At 34.7% G+C, this 16,989-nt stretch overlaps 3 protein-coding genes and 1 pseudogene across 4 annotated transcripts; all 4 read right to left on the bottom strand.

Annotated features, from left to right (window-relative positions):
* Nucleotides 1-2,244: 2,244 nt before the first annotated feature.
* LOC112419371 (protein FAR1-RELATED SEQUENCE 5-like) lies at nucleotides 2,245-2,676 on the bottom strand. The gene has a single exon (XM_024776996.1). The coding sequence runs from the start codon at nucleotides 2,674-2,676 to the stop codon at nucleotides 2,245-2,247; it is 432 nt and encodes a 143-aa protein (XP_024632764.1).
* Nucleotides 2,677-6,884: 4,208 nt separating this feature from the next.
* LOC11411728 (spermidine hydroxycinnamoyl transferase-like) lies at nucleotides 6,885-8,304 on the bottom strand (annotated as a pseudogene).
* A 2,183-nt stretch (nucleotides 8,305-10,487) lies between these two features.
* Nucleotides 10,488-13,539, bottom strand: LOC112419051 (light-inducible protein CPRF3). 2 transcript variants are annotated; one of them, XM_024775842.2, is made up of 9 exons: nucleotides 13,467-13,539; nucleotides 12,568-12,639; nucleotides 12,420-12,467; nucleotides 12,126-12,292; nucleotides 11,991-12,045; nucleotides 11,851-11,899; nucleotides 11,611-11,699; nucleotides 11,038-11,163; nucleotides 10,488-10,744 (listed from the first exon to the last, which is right to left on the bottom strand). In XM_024775842.2, exons 2-9 carry the CDS (start codon nucleotides 12,604-12,606, stop codon nucleotides 10,679-10,681), a joined length of 639 nt encoding a protein of 212 aa, XP_024631610.1. In that variant the 5' UTR covers nucleotides 12,607-12,639; nucleotides 13,467-13,539; the 3' UTR covers nucleotides 10,488-10,678. The 2 variants fall into 2 exon arrangements, with proteins under 2 accessions (XP_024631610.1, XP_039686053.1); XM_039830119.1 differs by having other exon boundaries at nucleotides 12,420-12,470.
* An 899-nt stretch (nucleotides 13,540-14,438) lies between these two features.
* On the bottom strand, nucleotides 14,439-14,924 carry LOC112419372 (uncharacterized). The gene has a single exon (XM_024776997.1). It carries the CDS (start codon nucleotides 14,922-14,924, stop codon nucleotides 14,439-14,441), a length of 486 nt encoding a protein of 161 aa, XP_024632765.1.
* Between the last annotated feature and the right edge of the window lie 2,065 nt (nucleotides 14,925-16,989).

Raw genomic sequence — 16,989 nt, forward strand, 5'->3', positions numbered from 1 at the left:
GACAAGCGACAAGGGAAGGATTTACTATATCTATATATAAATATAGTATAAAAAAATATAATGATTACGTTGCAATGTGAAAGGAGTAATGTATACAAACCACCAAAGAGGAGGAAGAAGTTGAATCTTGAAGGCACAGGCTCAAGGAAATGTGATTGTCCGTTTAGGTTGCGTGGTTACTTTGAGAAGAATACAAATGATTGGTGGTTGGTCATGCTTAATTGAATTCACAACTATGAGTAGGAGCCAAATTTAGGTGGTCACCTTCTTGCGGGTAGAATAAAAGTGGAGGAGAAGAAAAGAGTTGTCGACATGACAAAGAGCTCGGCGTTGCCTAGGAATAATCTCACGGATTTGAAGGAAAAAAAAAAGTGTGACGTGAACTAGTTGGAAAAATGGAAAAAGGGGATACGAGGTGACAAGATGGAGATGCAATACTTGATTGTCAAGTTGGAGGAGCATAAACAAATATTTCTGACCATTTTGGTCATGGATTCCACTTACAAAACCAATTTTTACAAAATGCCATTATTTGAGATTGTTGGTGTCACCTCTACCAACATAACATATTTTGTTGGTTTTGCATTTCTCGCCTCTGAAAAAGAGGATGCACATGAGATGTTGGTTGGTCTTTTATCCTCAAAACTCAACATTCATAAGGTGGTTGTCACTGACAGGGATGAATGTCGTTGCCAAAGTTCTCCCTGATACTTCTGCTTTACTTTGTTATTTTCATATCGTGAAGAATGTAAGAGCTAAGTGCATCATAGATCGCAGAGTCAAAGCGAAGCCGAAGGATGTAAAAGTTGATGGGAAAGAAGTGAAGAAGGAGAAGGAAAGTGATGTTGTTGACAATACCATTAGCGGTTGGAAATATTTGGTTGAATCTCATACGAAGGATTCATATGAAAGTGCGGTAAAGCGATTCAAAAATGTGTGCAAACCATTTCCAAAGTTCCTTGCACAATATTGAACACCGTTAAGGAAAAATTTGTAGGGGCATGGAGAGATAAAGTCTTGCATCTAGGGTGCAGAACCACCAACATTGTTGAATCGGCTCATGGAAAGTTAAAAAAAATATCTGAGGAGTAGTGTGAGAGATATGGCATCATGTTGGCACGAAATAGACAAAATGTTGGCTATCCAGCTTGTGAGATACAAGCAAGTTTTATGAGGAGTCGTACCGTGTTAGAACACAGATACAAATGCAACTTTTTGTACTCTGAGTTGGAGGGTTATGTATCTTCACCCACATTGAGTTTTATCTTTGAGGATGAAAAACGGTCCAAGACATTCGGCTTTGATAAGAAAGATTGTGGTTGTGTGCAAAAGACATCGTACGGGTTGCCTTGTGCATGTATTCTTTCCATGAAGAGAAAAGTAAATTTTCCTATTCAATTAGATGACATAGACCCTCATTTGCAAAGGTTAAATGTATGTGGAGAAGAGGTTGATACTGATTTTTCCTGTGATGGAGGAGTGGAATGGCATTCAAGAACATCTCAAAAAAGTCCTTTACAAAATGAAACTCCACATCAAAGAGGTGATGCGTCAACTAGCATTTCAACAAGACATAATGTTGTCTTCATCTCCAAGAAAAGTTGTAGCAAAGGGAGCACCTAAAAGGGTATGACTTACAAATAAAGAGTCATCCACATGTCAAATTATCTCTACGTGGGAGCGTGTTGAATCTCAATTTCCTGATAGCCAATTGATGCCAGGAAATACAGCTTCAAAAGTCTTAACTAGACTTTAGCTTTTTGTTAGGGACTTTTTCCTTTGCTTTGCTTTTGCTCTTAAAAGGGGAACTGTTTGTAATATTTTAAATTATTAAATGAAACAATGTTCTTTATGCTGTTTACAATTACTTTGACAACTCCTTCGATAAAATAAAAATTTTCCATTTTTGCATAAGCGTCATGCATCATTTTGCATTCATAGTTTCAAGTCTGAGTCTCACACATTGTTTTTCCAATCCAAAGGTCAATCCGTCTCAAAAGTGGCCCGACGTCCTCGTTCGAAGCCAACTCGCACTTACAACACTCGGTGATACTCACACAACAGAACAGTAGCCTCAGGGAAAACGGTATCCACAACATTCATCAAAGCATTTTCCCGATCCATGACAACTACTCTGAGGTAAAGATCTTTGGAATGCAACAATTCAAGACACCTCTCAAGAGCTCAAGTAACATTATCTTCCTTATCAGACATCATATAAGCTAGTCCAATGGAGAACGTCAGCTAGGTAGAAGTGTTACCGACAAACTCAAGAAACAGAAGACGGTACTTGTTGGTCTTATATGTGGAATCCAACACAAGCACCGTAAAGAACGTGTTAAACAACTTGATACCATCTGGACGCACCCAAAATATGTCACCGACATCATCGGAATCATGATAATTCCTACAATGGTACACATACTCATTCTCAACCAACAACTTCAAGAGATGTTGCATGTTATTTCTCGAACCCCTAATGGATTTCCTATATCTGTAACAAGAATTATAAACATGCTTGATTGTAGTTGAAGTGTTTATGTTCCTCTTCCTTAAGTTGGTAATCATTTGCCTCGGAGGAACGTTTGACTCATCAATCTCATAAAGGTGCACACATTCATTTGGGTTTAGACGTCTGAAAGTTTTATGACCTTTCAACACGTTTGACTCATCCATCTCTTAAAGGTGCACACATTCATTTGGGTTTAGACGTCCGAAAGTTTTATGACCTTTCAACACATTTGCCATGTCATGGTAGTGTTTACCATCACCAACTTGGAGGATCCAACCACCAACAATCAACAAATAACCTCTTAGCCGAAACAAACCCACTCTAACAAATCGTTCCGTGTAACAAATTTTTGCTTGGTGGTAAAATGTTCTCCATGATCAATACAAACAGCACGAGGAATATGAGGAGGAGCATCATCTACTTTTGCATCACCTAAGGAAATATCAAGTTTCGGTTGGGGGGGGGGGGGGGGGGGGGGGGGGATCCTCGGCTTTGGCATTTTTGGGATCATCTACAACTTCAAGTGAAACAACCTGCAACACATTAGGAGGTTCAATATCAGGTGGAAATTCAATGGAGGCATCAACGGGAACATCCATTACTGAAACAGTGCGAGAGAAGGGTCAGAAAATGCACACATTTTTTGTACTGGTACTATTCGGATTCCACAATCCAAACTATATTGCTAGTTTTCGGATTTCATAATCCAAATTGCTCCAGTACAGATTTGTTGATCTGGTCAAAACGAAAACGCCTAGAAATCGAATGAGGCAAGGTTTATATACACATTACCTTTGCATTCATTCGAAAATGATGATGTTAACGCATCTTGATGACCAGATTGCTGCTCCAAATCACATTTTCGCTCAAAATGGTGTGTTTCTAAGGGTGAAGGGAGTCTTTGGAGAGAAAGGTGGTGAATTGCAACTAGGTTCTGGGTGAACCTTATATAATCAGGGTTTTTGGATTACGTAATCCGAAAAATCCCGTTACTTTTCCCGCTTTTTTTAAAAGTAGGGCTTTCAGAATATATAATCCCAAACATGTATATTTTGTCCGGAAGTTGTTATACCCTAATCTTGTCTAGGATTGAACGCATACATAGCCCAACACATGTTTTGATTGGTTTCGAATTTCACGATCGTAAACGTGTCCGGATTGTATAATCCGGACAAAGGTTATTTTGGTAAAGTACATAAGGCGCGTGAGAATGGACAAGGGTGGGAAAAGTAATATTTTAAAAGGTTCCTACAAAATGTTTGGGTAATATGACAAAAGGTTCCCACAAAATGGATGGGGCTGTTTAGGCCCCCATTTTTGCTTGAAAGCCTCCCAATTTATTACAATGTATCTTTTAAATAGGGGTGTGCATGTTTTAAAAACCTGAACCAAACCTAATTAAATATATGGTTCAATTATTAAACCCATTTCATGATTTTTTTTTTGATTTTTGCAAAAAAAATAGTCCGGATGTGGGTTAGAACCACGTCGAAATCATATAAGACCAGGTTTACAATAAAAATTGATTTCAACCCAAATCTCTTCTATCACCATTTCAATTTTGCAATCCATCACAAACATCAACATAGTTCTCCTTCACCAATTCACCAAATCAACAACAAAATAAAAATCTGAACCTCTAAATCCCAAACCATATTCAACAATTTAAATTTTCGCATATTTTCTCAAAAACCTTCTTTACATTCCCTCTCCTCCGTCTCCACTGCCTCACTCAGCGGCCTCATCCACTGTCTTCATTCCACCTCGTCGTTATCTTCTCTTTATGCTTCTACTGTGATTTCATCAAGATGAGTTAGAAGAATATTTTGAACTGCGATTTCATCAAGATGAGTTAAAAGAAAATTTCATCAAGATGAATTCAAAGGTGAGATTGAATAGCGAAAAGGGGCAGTAAACCACGATTAGCAATAATTACGTTTGTGACAAAATAGATTTTTCAGAGAAGCTCGTTTGTAGAAAGAGAACATAAATATCTGAATGAGTTGAGAAATGTGACTTTTCAAAACCGGTTTGGTACCAAATAAATTAAATGGAAAACCGGTTTATTGTTTTTGTTCTTAGGGTCTTGCTAACCTAGTGCCTTAGGACACCGGTTAAGGAAGCCAAAACAAAAATGTTTAGGATTATTAATAATTTCTTGCTTATGTTTTCTGTATGATGTGAGAATGTTTAGGATTTGTAATTAAGTGAATTGACATTTGATTGTGAAATATTACATCAATTGCGAGTCTCCTGTTCAAAATTGATATTGTTGTATTCATTGTTTTAGTTTGGTAATCTTAGTACTTAAATTCACATTTCAAATAGTCATAGTATTTTTGAAAAACCATTTTTGGGCATAATTTTTAGATGGAATCTATTCAACCCCCCCTAGATTCATAGTGTTCTCGTCATATTGATAAACACTAATGGTTGAAAAATATATGCATGTAAAATTTGATGATAAAATCCCGACCATAAAAAGTTAGAGTAAGGAGAAACTTTTGTAGATTTGAAAATAAAAGCAAATTGTACATCATCTGCACCTAGTGACCTTGGAGATCAACAAGTTACTCTAGAAGTACTTCATCCATTGCTGATCAAGAAGGTAACTCCTGAAGGTGTCACTTCTTTTGATGGTCAAAAAGATTGAAATAAAGATAATTGTCAAAAGGAGGAGGGGTTTGGATTTTGACCCATTAAAAATTTTGTCAGCTTATCAAACCTTGATAACATTTTTAAATTTGAGAGATTAAAGTATGTAACAAAATGAATTTGATACAAGATGAGATTGGTTGAATGTGCTTGCTTATGAACTGTCAAATATAAAAGTTAAGGGATAGAGAAGATGACTCAAAACAATTTATCCTAATTCACCTAACTATGCTAGTCTAGTATATATACTGAATGTGAGATTGTCTAATCTAGTGCCTGAGATACCCTCTCATAATCTACACACTTTCTCTTCTTTTCTGGTCTACCTAACAATACAAGATTTAGACAACCTCTTCAGATTTTAGCTACCACACAATCCACCTTAATACCCTAAAGAGGATTAGTGAAGCTTTACATCTTATTATACAATTGTTCTTGTGATCTTGATCTTTAAAAAGAATCAATTAGATCTCACAATGACCCCTCCCCCTCTCTCTCCCTCTCTCTCTCTCTCTATATATATATATATATGTTCAAATCGATCATACAAGGCGAGTATGAAATTTTGTTTCTCTAAGTTCAATCTAATTACGCAAAGGTGAATCTGAACTTTTGTTTCTCTAAGTTCAATCTGATCACACAAGACATATAGGTGAATCTGATCTTTTCAAATACACTATAAAATATATTCTAAAGAACATGTCAACATTTTTCGATATTAAGATCCCACAAAATACCAAAACTGGAGGAATTTGAAATAATAGAGGTTGAATTTTTTTATTTTTTTTTGCATGAAAGCGAATGACATTCGAAAACTAAATTGGGTTGTATTATAACATTAAACTAAGAGCAATCACACAAGTGAGATTGACATTAACATCTTCTTTCAAAGTCTTAAGGCATTGTATATACGAGTCATCTCACTTATATATTGCTCACATCTACTCTTGCATACAATTTGAAATTTTAACTCACACTTGGGATAACACTTGACACATTAGCATCTCTCCATTAAGTGTCAGACTCTTCGTGTCCATGATCCACCATCAAAAACTACTTCCGCTCCTCCACAATGTTGAACCAGGATGTTATACCATTGTTGGGCTTTCCGGGGGAAGCTACATTCGTGTAGATCGACAAATCGGAGAAAGAACACCCACCTAAGTGAGAATGATACCACTACATACATCTAAAATTTTAAGGCTTAAGTATCTAAGTTTTTTTAACTGACACTATACATCACAATATTTTCTCCTTCAAATAGGACGAAATTCTAACATGTACTTGATACGGATATTTATATTAAGTTGGTCAATATTGAAAAATATCACCAAATATCTAGTAAAATGCGTGTAGAAAAAAAAAAAATCTAGTATAATACTTGTGAACTAGTGCCCCGGGGCACTGGTTAAAGAATCCAAAAATAGAAAAATTATCTTGGAAATATAAACTGTTACTTTTGACTAACTAATTATTACATCACTTTTTAATAAATGCTTACCTCTTTTAACTGCTTAACCGATGCCCCGGGAACACCGGTTAACATTGTCCTAAAAACAAATCTTGAATAGGAAATTAAACTCGTGCAAGTCAATAGAAAAATAGCCAAGTGAAACAATAAAAATAAAATTGAACAACATCACTTAGTAAAAAACAAAACAATGAAAGAAAAAAAACGAACGCAACACTATTAACATCGTATTTCACATAAGAAAAAAACAACTTTTTGAAAAAAAAAAATCATATATCCCAACAGAAGAACTTATGGAAAAGCTCCAAAAGTGTAATCTGAAAATGCAAACACACAAGAACTTATCCATCTCCATCAGGATTAAGGAAGAATCAATGTGGAGACAGGAAAGCTAATCCAACACACAACTAAATTATTGATAAATGGAAAGAAAACAAAAAACAAATTTCATATATCTCCATAGAAGAACTTCTTGAAAAGCTCCAAACATGCAATCTGGAAATGCAAACACACAAGAATAGATCCATCTCCATCAGGAGTAAGAATCCAAGTCAAAAAAGGATGGTCAAAGTTGATGTGATTTCTCCTATATACCCTTTTGCTGCTGCTTGTGCCAAAGCATTCCCAAAATAGTTTTTGGGAAGAGGTGGTATCATTCTTGCTCTAATATCAGAATTAAATCTAACAACACTTTGTTGATTCTCTTCAAGTTTACGTGCCTTAGATGCACATCTCCATATATATATGTGCACCTATTGCTTCAAATCTACTAAAAGGCCTCGATCCTTTTTTCTTCGTTGCAAAATTACCATTTTCATTTGCTTTTTTCTTCAACTTATCAACTTGTTCCGGTGAAAGCCTCAATAATGTTGATGAAGTTTTCTTCTTTTTTTCTTCACTTGTGTCGGTTCTTCCTAGAATGAGTGGTAGTGGCTTCAACTCCATGTGTTCAAAACGTGGTTCCGATGGGGGTGTGTGAGAATTTGAGCATTGTTATGTCCAAAAATGGTAACTCATTAGCCTCATGTGTTTCACCTCTTGCTATTTTGGCCCATGTGTTGATGAATCTAATGGCTCCTAGTCCATCTGATAAAGAGTGAGATCAAGCAATACTAATTGCAAGATGTTCATCTTTGTTTTGGAATTTTGTGAGTTGAACCAGAAACAATGGAATATCTTCCACAGGTTGACTGTAATCAATTTTTGGAACAAGCTCCATGGTGGAGTCAGAAGGTGAAAAGTCACCATAATCATGAATTGTTTTTGTGGTTTCAACTTCAAGCAAAATTGCACCTTTTGCATTGCGATTCAGTTCTCTTCGACCACCTCTTGTGTAACAATAATGACCAGCTAATGGATAGTAGTGAACTAGGATTTTAATTTCTATGGCTTTTCCTGTATTCTGTTTCGGTTTGTAAATGTAAATGGTTCGTGTGTGGCGGGGACGTACCACTTGATCCATATCAGAAAGCCATAAACAACCTTGTGGAGTTGGTTCTTCTGGAATCACAGTGTAAGAAGCTGTAATGGTTACCATTGACATGTCATAACTTCTTTATCTAAGACAACAAATGACGAAAAACATGTAAAACACTCACACCATCTTCAATCATTTTATTGATTGAGAGATAATCTCTTTGTACAGTAACTTAATGAAATCCATGTTGTTTGCATATCAAAAGACCTTAAGAAAATTACAAGATGGAGATTATTTTATTAGAAGAAAATGTTGTATTTATATTTGTTTGACAACATTAACTTTGGGCATATCTTATAATTTCTTAATTTTTTTCATAAGTTGTACATTTAAAAATTTATTTTTTTCTTTAATAAATTGCAATTTTAAGTTTAGTTCCCCCTAACCCTAATTTCCGGCTCCGTATCTGAGTTTCATTAAGTATTAATTAATTATTAAGTAATATGGCATGAACACAAATTCATATTTCTGAATTTTAAACACAACTAGGTATTTTACATAAAATATGGAGCCTGGATTTTAAATACAACTAGCTATTTACATAAAATCATATTTGAAGATTTTTCTAATCCACTGCTTGTTTTATTTTTGTACTCTCATTCTACTCAATACTCATGTATATTTTCTCCATGCATACTTGCTCTACTCATTAATATTTTTCTAAGAAAAGTTATTGGATACACCGTTGCTTAACATGTTTCAACTGCTAGCTATACATACACCATTGCTTGACACACAAGAAACAAACAAGTCAATCAATTTGGGATTTGTTACTAAGAGTATTTAAGCTGTCAAGGCCTGAAAAGTTAATTGTCTCTTTGAAAAGGGTCATAGCATCTTGAAGACTAATAAATAGGTCATTGCATCCAAATGTATGCCAAATAGACTTGAAAGCCTGTCCAATGGAAGATAAATAGATATTGCGGCCTATAGCGGCTGACATAAAATTCATCATGCCATAACACCATAGCACCACCATATGGAAATTTGACAAAATGTTATAAGTCAAACATTTAGACCAATGTGGTGGTTTCGGCTTTGGCATGTGAAGTGGCAGAATCCCTTTTGCATATTTTGTTCTGCAGGTTCTTGACTGATAAATCTAGCTTGTGTTGGGTGTGCACTACTACATTTATGACTTTTAGTAACACTCACCTTTTAGCATATATAAAATCGTTACTAATATGTGATTTCGTAACATTTTTCAAAAGGAAGTGTTTCATACTTTGTATGTGTTATGCAACTATGCTATTATGCGAACTATATATGTTTATGAATTGTGGAATGTGAAGCTTATGCATTTTATGTGGAGGTTCAATATGAAAGACACCCCCCTTTCTGCACTCACTTCAATTTTTAGGGCATGCATGCAATTTAACAATGTACGAAACTGGCTTCTTCAAATGGGAAGGATAAAATGGCACCATCAAAAAAGAGTAATATGCAGGGAGCTTCCGAATAGAAATAATTCGCACTCTAATCCTCCAGTTGAATTTTTCAGGCTGAATGTCATCGATGACATTTCTATAGCAGTGATGCTGGAACCACTAAACAGTAGTAAGTAGTTATTACTAATTAATTAAGTGTGTGAATTATTTGCAATATGCCAATGCTGATTTCATGTAATAATTCAACCTGACTTATCAAAATAACAATGATAATTTGGATAACAAAGTACGCAGCTTACATCTGCAAAGATTTTAATGAGAAAAAGAAAAAGAACTTTTTTATTTCGATAACATAGTATGACAACAATACTATGCGGATGGTAGTTTGGGTAACTGGGTTCAACAGCTTTCTGGGTATTGCCAATAATACTTATGCGGAGCTTATGGCATTGTTTCTTTTTCTGAAGCTTGCTAAGAATATTGGTTGCAATCAAATTTGTTGCCATTCAGACTCAAAAACTATTATTGATATTGTTACTAAGCCAGTTAACAAGTACCATTGCTATGCTTCTATCATTACTTGTGTTCAAAAGTTATTGAGAATGGATTGAGAGTGCAGTTATGTCACTCTCTCAAAGAAGGGAATGCAAGCACATATTTTTTCGCTAAATTGGGTGCCGCTTGGGACGGAAGGCTTGAATTCTTTTCTTTTAAGTGACTACTTGAGGGTTCTTTATCCTATGGGCTAAGCTTCTCGTTTCTTTTCTTTTTCACTTTTTAAGAATATGTACCAAAAAGAAATACAATATAGTGTGACACAAATGGTAAATAAATATGGCCCTTGACTATTGGTCAAATAAACACATTTGTTGTGAGGTCAACCCCTTAAATGAATTTCAATTACCTCAATGAAATTAGTCTTTGTAGTTGTATAAATTTTTAAAATCTCAAAACTTGATTTTACTAATGAAAGATATGTTGATGTTCATTTAAAAATGTAATCATGTTAAATGTCTAATATTGATTAACAACTTAAAAGCAGGGTCAAAATTCAAGTTCAGGCCAAATAAAAAAAATTATACATTCTGATATGCTTCCTATCTTAAACTATATCTTGGCTATAATTCTGATATGCTTCCTATCATAACCTGTTTCTTAGCTCCACCACAAAAGTTTCAAGTAGGCTTCATGTGCAATAGATCTGCAATTGATTCTGGTCCAAACATCCTAACTAGCTCTTCCTGTTCCACCAACAAATCACACTCAAATTAGGAGCAATCTTGGAAAATAGAGCTTTAAGATATTATCTTTGTAAACAAATATTAAAAGCTTTGAATAAATAATTGTCATCTAACAAGATGAACTTGGCCACATTCATGTTATGTAACTTAGATAATTTGTTGCATTTCAAGTTTATTTAATTGTTTCTCATACAAATATTAGAAAACAAGATGGCCTTTTTCTAATTGAAAAAATATTTTCTCAAATCAAACAAGTATATATATCTTAATTTAATGAATGGTATAAGATTTACCTCAAGAGAGTCGTTTTCATTGGTGAGCTCCAGACATTTCTCAGAAAGCTTAGCGAGCCTTTGTGTTAGGACGGAATTTTCTTCCTTAAGAGTGTCCCTCACTTTACATAGCTCTTCGTATTCTTGCTGGCAAGGCATATATAATGAGGACATCAAATAAAATACATAGTTGAATAGATCATCATATCATAACATTCAATAATTTATTAAATAACATTAGAGTAAGGAGTTGAAAACAAAAAACTTTCTTGGACAGAACAATTACATCCAATAATCAAATATTTCTACAGATTATACAAAATTGCAGTTGAATCAAATTCCGATTAGCAATACTTCTACAGTGCAGCTATAGCTGCTAGCATATCACGGACAATAGTGATTTATTTAAAAAAATTATTACGGTATTGATAAGGCGCTGCCTATAACATGTTTGTATGAGAGAACATGTAAAGTGAGATTTTCCAAGTATGTGCACATCCTAATGAATCAAAAGAGATTTTACAAGTTTAGCTAATCCAACAAAAAATAAAACTTTTCAAACATGCTACGAAAACAAACAATTTTTATAATTACCCTAAATTCAGTGTCAGAGTCATATTCAGATTCATATTCAGATTCAGAGACGACTTTCCCTAAATTCTGAGCCAGCCCAGATGGATTTTCTACAAAGAAACAAGATGCAAGACTGTTAGCCACATGAACGGCAGTCCATGGTGTTTGGTACTAGTCATTCTGAACATTCAAATTATTGATCAAAATAAAACATGAATTTTTATTATATGATAGTCAAAAGAGAAAAATCCATAATCTTACCATCCTCAGAAATTATGTTAGATTTCTGCTTCTTACTTAAAGGAGAATCCTGTCACAGAAAGGATGTAATTAGACTTTTTTGCCGAACACGTTATATTCATCAACCACATATTTATGTAAAAAATAATCGATAAACATACTTTGTTACTGTCATCTTGATCTCCATCTGTTGATCTCTTGCTTCGACTTGCTGCACTGCACACATAAATTTTTTTGTTCAGTCTTTGGGAAAATGCTATTAACAAGTTTACCAGAAGAAAAAGAACAAACTGTACCTCATTGAGGTTCCATCCCTATCATTTTTCGGTGCAGCAGACTGGTTTGCATATTTTTTTGATTCGCCAGTAATTAAACATACACCAGGCTGTGAGTTTCCAGCAAATAATTTGTTGAAATCTGGGTTTCTTCTGTGTACCATTTCTGAAAAAGCCTGCGCAGCATCCTGACCAAAATGCATAAACATTTTTATATGAAAATGAGTCAGTTTTTTTTTTCCTACGTAAAAGGCGCAAGTTACATGACCACAGATAACCATCACAAATTGGTTCAGAGCAGAAAATGTTTTACACCTGCCTAGTTGTATACCAATGTGGTAGCATAGGTTTGTTTGGAGTTTGCTGCTAGAGAGAAAAATCAAAGAAAAATAGATCATATCAGCTATAAGAAGACTTCACATAAGGAAAATTAATTAAGACTGCCATAACATGATTTACTGACATCTTGACTGCCAAATGGATTGGACTCTTTCTTTTCCATTAAACTTGAGAAACTTGTGAATCCCGTAGTTTCCTGAATAAAATATTTGCATTCAAATCAAACATCAAGATAATGTTCATAATGTCAAAGAACAAGCCTATTCTATATAAAGATAATTATGAACATAATGTTAAAGAATATTTGGCAGACTATCTGGATATTTACATTAAAAGTTCATTAACTATACCACACCAGATAATGGTTTTATCAAGTTTGATAGGTTTAAACTTCGAAAAACAAAGAGATTTCATGTATAAATAAATAAAACCGATCTATTTCTTTTCAATCAATACCAAATTGAAAAATCTTGACCCTAATCCTTTTCTGCCAATCGCAATCGCAAACAATAGAGATCTGACAATCATAAATTATTTTCAACACTCTTGTAACATTAAAAAAAAAACTATTTTCTTACTATGCTTAATTTTTAGTACTTACTGCTAAACTAGTGTTCTACAATTACAAATCTCTCGATATTGGAGAAAAATCAAAATTGAATAGACATTATAAAAACTCTATAATCGCCTATATAATCTTCCACCAATCAAGCAAAATTTAATTTAAACCCAGTATCCAATTACACAATCCACTATCATTATCTACACGGAAACCCTATAAAGTAGCATAATCCTATTCCATTTGAAACCGATTTTTTTAGATAAAACACGTATACATAATGAGTACAGTATTGTCATAACACATCTCTAACTATTTTGTGAAGTGTTAACCCTCCGATTTCGAGGAGAAAAGGTCCGGACAGTTCGGTGTTTATCCCATATGAAAGTAATAATAATAGGGTTGTAACCCCGACATATACAATAAAAGCAAATTGAATAAAAAAGAAAAAGGTTGTAAATTACCGGAAGTGAACGTGAAGGAGTTGGCAAAAGTGAAAGGCCTCAACAATATAGGGGGTTTCAATAAAGAACAAAGAGACGGTTAGGTTTATAATAAGATAACAATAGCATTACTGGTCAACATATATAATGGACTACTAACTTGAATTATAAAAGCCCAATAACTTAAGCTCAATAACTTTATATATCCTCCTTTCTTTAAAAAAAAAAAAAAAACTTTATATATCACACACACGATCTTCTTAATTTTATGTATCTAATGCTCATTTTATAAAATATAAAACAAATTTACTTATCTATTAACAATATATATCTACTAATAGTATATAAAAATTGTACTCCACCAAAATTACATAATTGTTCTTTTAATCCATGATCTTCTTAAATTTTTTTTGAAGGACGGTCTTCTTAATTTTATGTGTCTAATGCTTGTTTAATAAAATATAAAATTAACTTACTTATTTTTTAATTTTTTTTTTGTCTTTATCATCATAATTTATGGATAACTACAAAGTGTAACAAACTTCATTTTTCTAACTTTTTTTTTTGAATAAAAGACAGACTTATATTAATTCAATAAATCTTGAAAGTACACCTCATTAATAGAGGGGGGTATATCTTCAATCCATACGTTATCTGGATCGGATATAGCAAGTTGAGCCAATTGATGGGCCGGAACATTGTTTTCTCTATGGGTAAACATGAATTGACAGATGTCAAATTCTAATTGAATCCTTTGGATTTCCAGGATAACACTACCAAGGTAGGTTCTATCTTCAGTATTGGACTTACGAACCATTTTCCAGATTGTTTCGTTGTCTCCTTCAAAAACAACTTTTCTGAATCCACACTCGCGAGCCATTGTCATAGATTTAAGCAGACCAAAAGCTTCTGCAAGCATAGCATTTTCGGATCCTGGAACCTTCCATGTAGCAGCGGCCATAACAAGGCCCTCAGAGTTACAAACAATGGCGCCTAAACCCCACCAGCCTTGAACTTGAAGATTTGCATCGTGTTTACCTTCACAAGGTGCGTTTCTGGCTTCCTCCAACTAGTTGATTTAGTTCGTCTATTGGATTGGGAGATTGGAGCATCACGATCAGCTTCATTAGAGTTTGTACTATTTGCTTGGCGGTAATCTGAGATGCTGGTGTAAGCCCGTTGAATAATCTCTACTTCAGGTAAGCTTCTATCTTTAAAGACGCTGAGATTGCGTGCATACCAAATATAGTATGTAATAGATACAATCTGGATGAGAACTTCTGGTTTAGCGTGTTGAATTTTGTCAATTAACCGCTCAGGAAAATTTTTAATGCGTTGGTCAAGAATTTTAAGGTTTAGAGAAGAACCAAACCAAACTCTGGACACCAAGGGGCATTCCATAAAAGCATGAGTAGAAGTTTCAATTTTAGAATAACATCTAGGGCAAAGTGGAGGACCATGAATGCCTCTTTTTTCCATTTTTTGGTAGTGATATATTAGGATAACTGACTATAACTAATCTTCTGCTAACAATATATTAGCCTAAAAAATTTATTTGCATCAATTCTATTGTGAAATGCGGCGGTGACCAAAATAACCTTAGTTTATTTATTTCTAATAACAATATATATATTTTTTAGCAAAATAAAATGAGATATATTACGAACAACAAAGTATCCTTAATAGCACAAAATGTGCCAATAAGGACCTCAATAGTATACAAGCGATCGAGCCACAAAGAAAGCAAAAATACAACAAATTAGCTAATGTCCAAACAAACAAACGGGCTCAACCACCACATATGAAAATTTAGACGAATATTACTATTAGTAGTCTTCATCCACCAAAAGGAATGTAGCTTCAATTTATCTAGCAACTGATGGATAGGACTTTCGATGTTCTTAAATTTTTGGTTGTTCCATTCATTCCACAAAACTCAAACGCGACAAAGCTAAACAAGTTGCAAAAAGGAACGACAAGATCTCAAACCACCTGAAGAATAAGTAAACTAAATAACATGCTCTTGAAGATGAGATGGACCGTCCGTAGAAATGCCAAGCCAAGACCGTGTAAGGCCCTAGAGAGAAGCAAAGCAAGGACAAGACAAGAACATATGTTGAGAAGTCTCTAACCCTTCACACCCAGTCACTCATAGCTGATCATCGTTAGAAATAATGTCGTGCGCCATCATATTATCCTTCGTCGATAACTTGTTCCGAAGGAGTTTCCAAGCCAAAATCGAAACCTTCAACGAAAACTGTTTTTGCCAAATAAAATTTGTAATAACATCAGAGCTTGGGGCTTCCTGGCTAGTGAGCATCCTGTACAAACCCGTGTGCGAGTAACCACCAATAGGATCAAGCCGCCACTTTGATATGTAGAATTATACTGCAAAGAAATATCTTGAAGTAAAATCTTGCACTCCCTTAACAAATCATCTACCCATGCCCATAACCGACGATGCCACTGCCAAGCTGCCCCGCCTTCCTCCCAACCTAAATCACACATTGCCTCCGGCGAAATCAACATATTCATAGCTAAGTCGAAAAGGCAGCTATACCGCGCAGACAAGGAAGAATCTCCCAACCACAGATTCGTCCAGAAGAAATTATCCACACCACTACCAACACTTCTCGTTTCTCCTCAAACTACTCACCCCCATCAACACCTCTACCAACACGAATTTTCACAACCTCCCACCACCACGAAGAACAACTCCAACCCCCCATCCTCCAACCTCCCTACATCCTCACCGTAACCAGCCACCAATACCCTATACCACAAATCTCCCCTATCAACTAACATCCTCCAACACCATTTTTCTAACAAAGCAGTGTTAAACTCCCTCATCTTCCTAACCCCCAAACCTCCATGATCCTTATCTAAACAAACATTTTTCCAAACAATCCGAAAAAAAAATTTATGTTCCTGACTCCCTCCTTCAAAAAAATTATTTAGAAGAGATTATACCTGATAGAGCTTTGAAGAAGGAGAGAGTATAGACAGGTAACGAAGTCAGGACAATCTTAAGGAAAATCAAACGACCACCAAAAGACAAAAAGTGAATCTTCCAACCAGACAATCTAGATTTAATGTGATTTAGAACCAGCTCCCAAAACTTCAAACGCCGCAGCTCACCACCTATATGAAGATCCAAATACAAAAAAGACACCTTTCCCACCTTACACCCCAAAACCGCAGCAGCCTCTCCCAACCAAGAATCGACAGCCTCCCCTAACAATATATTGAAATCGTTCTCTAGCAAAATTTCATAATTGTCATTTTTTTAAACCCATGATCTTCTTAATTTTGTGTCAAATGGTCATTTTGTAAAATAAAATATAATTTACTTATTTTTTGAAAACTTAATATATATATTTTTCTGTTTATGACAATAATTACGGATAACTATGAAGTGCAACAAATTCTATTTTGCAAAATATAAGCTAGTATATTAGGATAACTGAGTGCAAGTATTGATTAAAAATTACACGTGGTCTGTCACATAGGCATTGACTAAGTCAAAATTTTCCAAAAAACTATT

Source organism: Medicago truncatula, chromosome 2, assembly GCF_003473485.1.
Source record: "Medicago truncatula cultivar Jemalong A17 chromosome 2, MtrunA17r5.0-ANR, whole genome shotgun sequence".
NCBI classification, from domain to species: Eukaryota; Viridiplantae; Streptophyta; class Magnoliopsida; order Fabales; family Fabaceae; genus Medicago; species Medicago truncatula.

Coding starts and splice junctions, on each gene's coding strand:
- LOC112419371 (XM_024776996.1), bottom strand. CDS start 2,676: ATGGATGAGTCAAACGTGTTGAAAGGTCATAAAACTTTCAGACGTCTA.
- LOC112419051 (XM_039830119.1), bottom strand. CDS start 12,606: ATGGAAAAGAAAGAGTCCAATCCATTTGGCAGTCAAGAT. Junction 12,046..12,125: donor AGGGATGGAACCTCAATGAG/GTACAGTTTGTT, acceptor TTATGTGTGCAG/TGCAGCAAGTCGAAGCAAGA. Junction 11,900..11,990: donor ATCAAGATGACAGTAACAAA/GTATGTTTATCG, acceptor TTTCTGTGACAG/GATTCTCCTTTAAGTAAGAA.
- LOC112419372 (XM_024776997.1), bottom strand. CDS start 14,924: ATGGAAAAAAGAGGCATTCATGGTCCTCCACTTTGCCCTAGATGTTAT.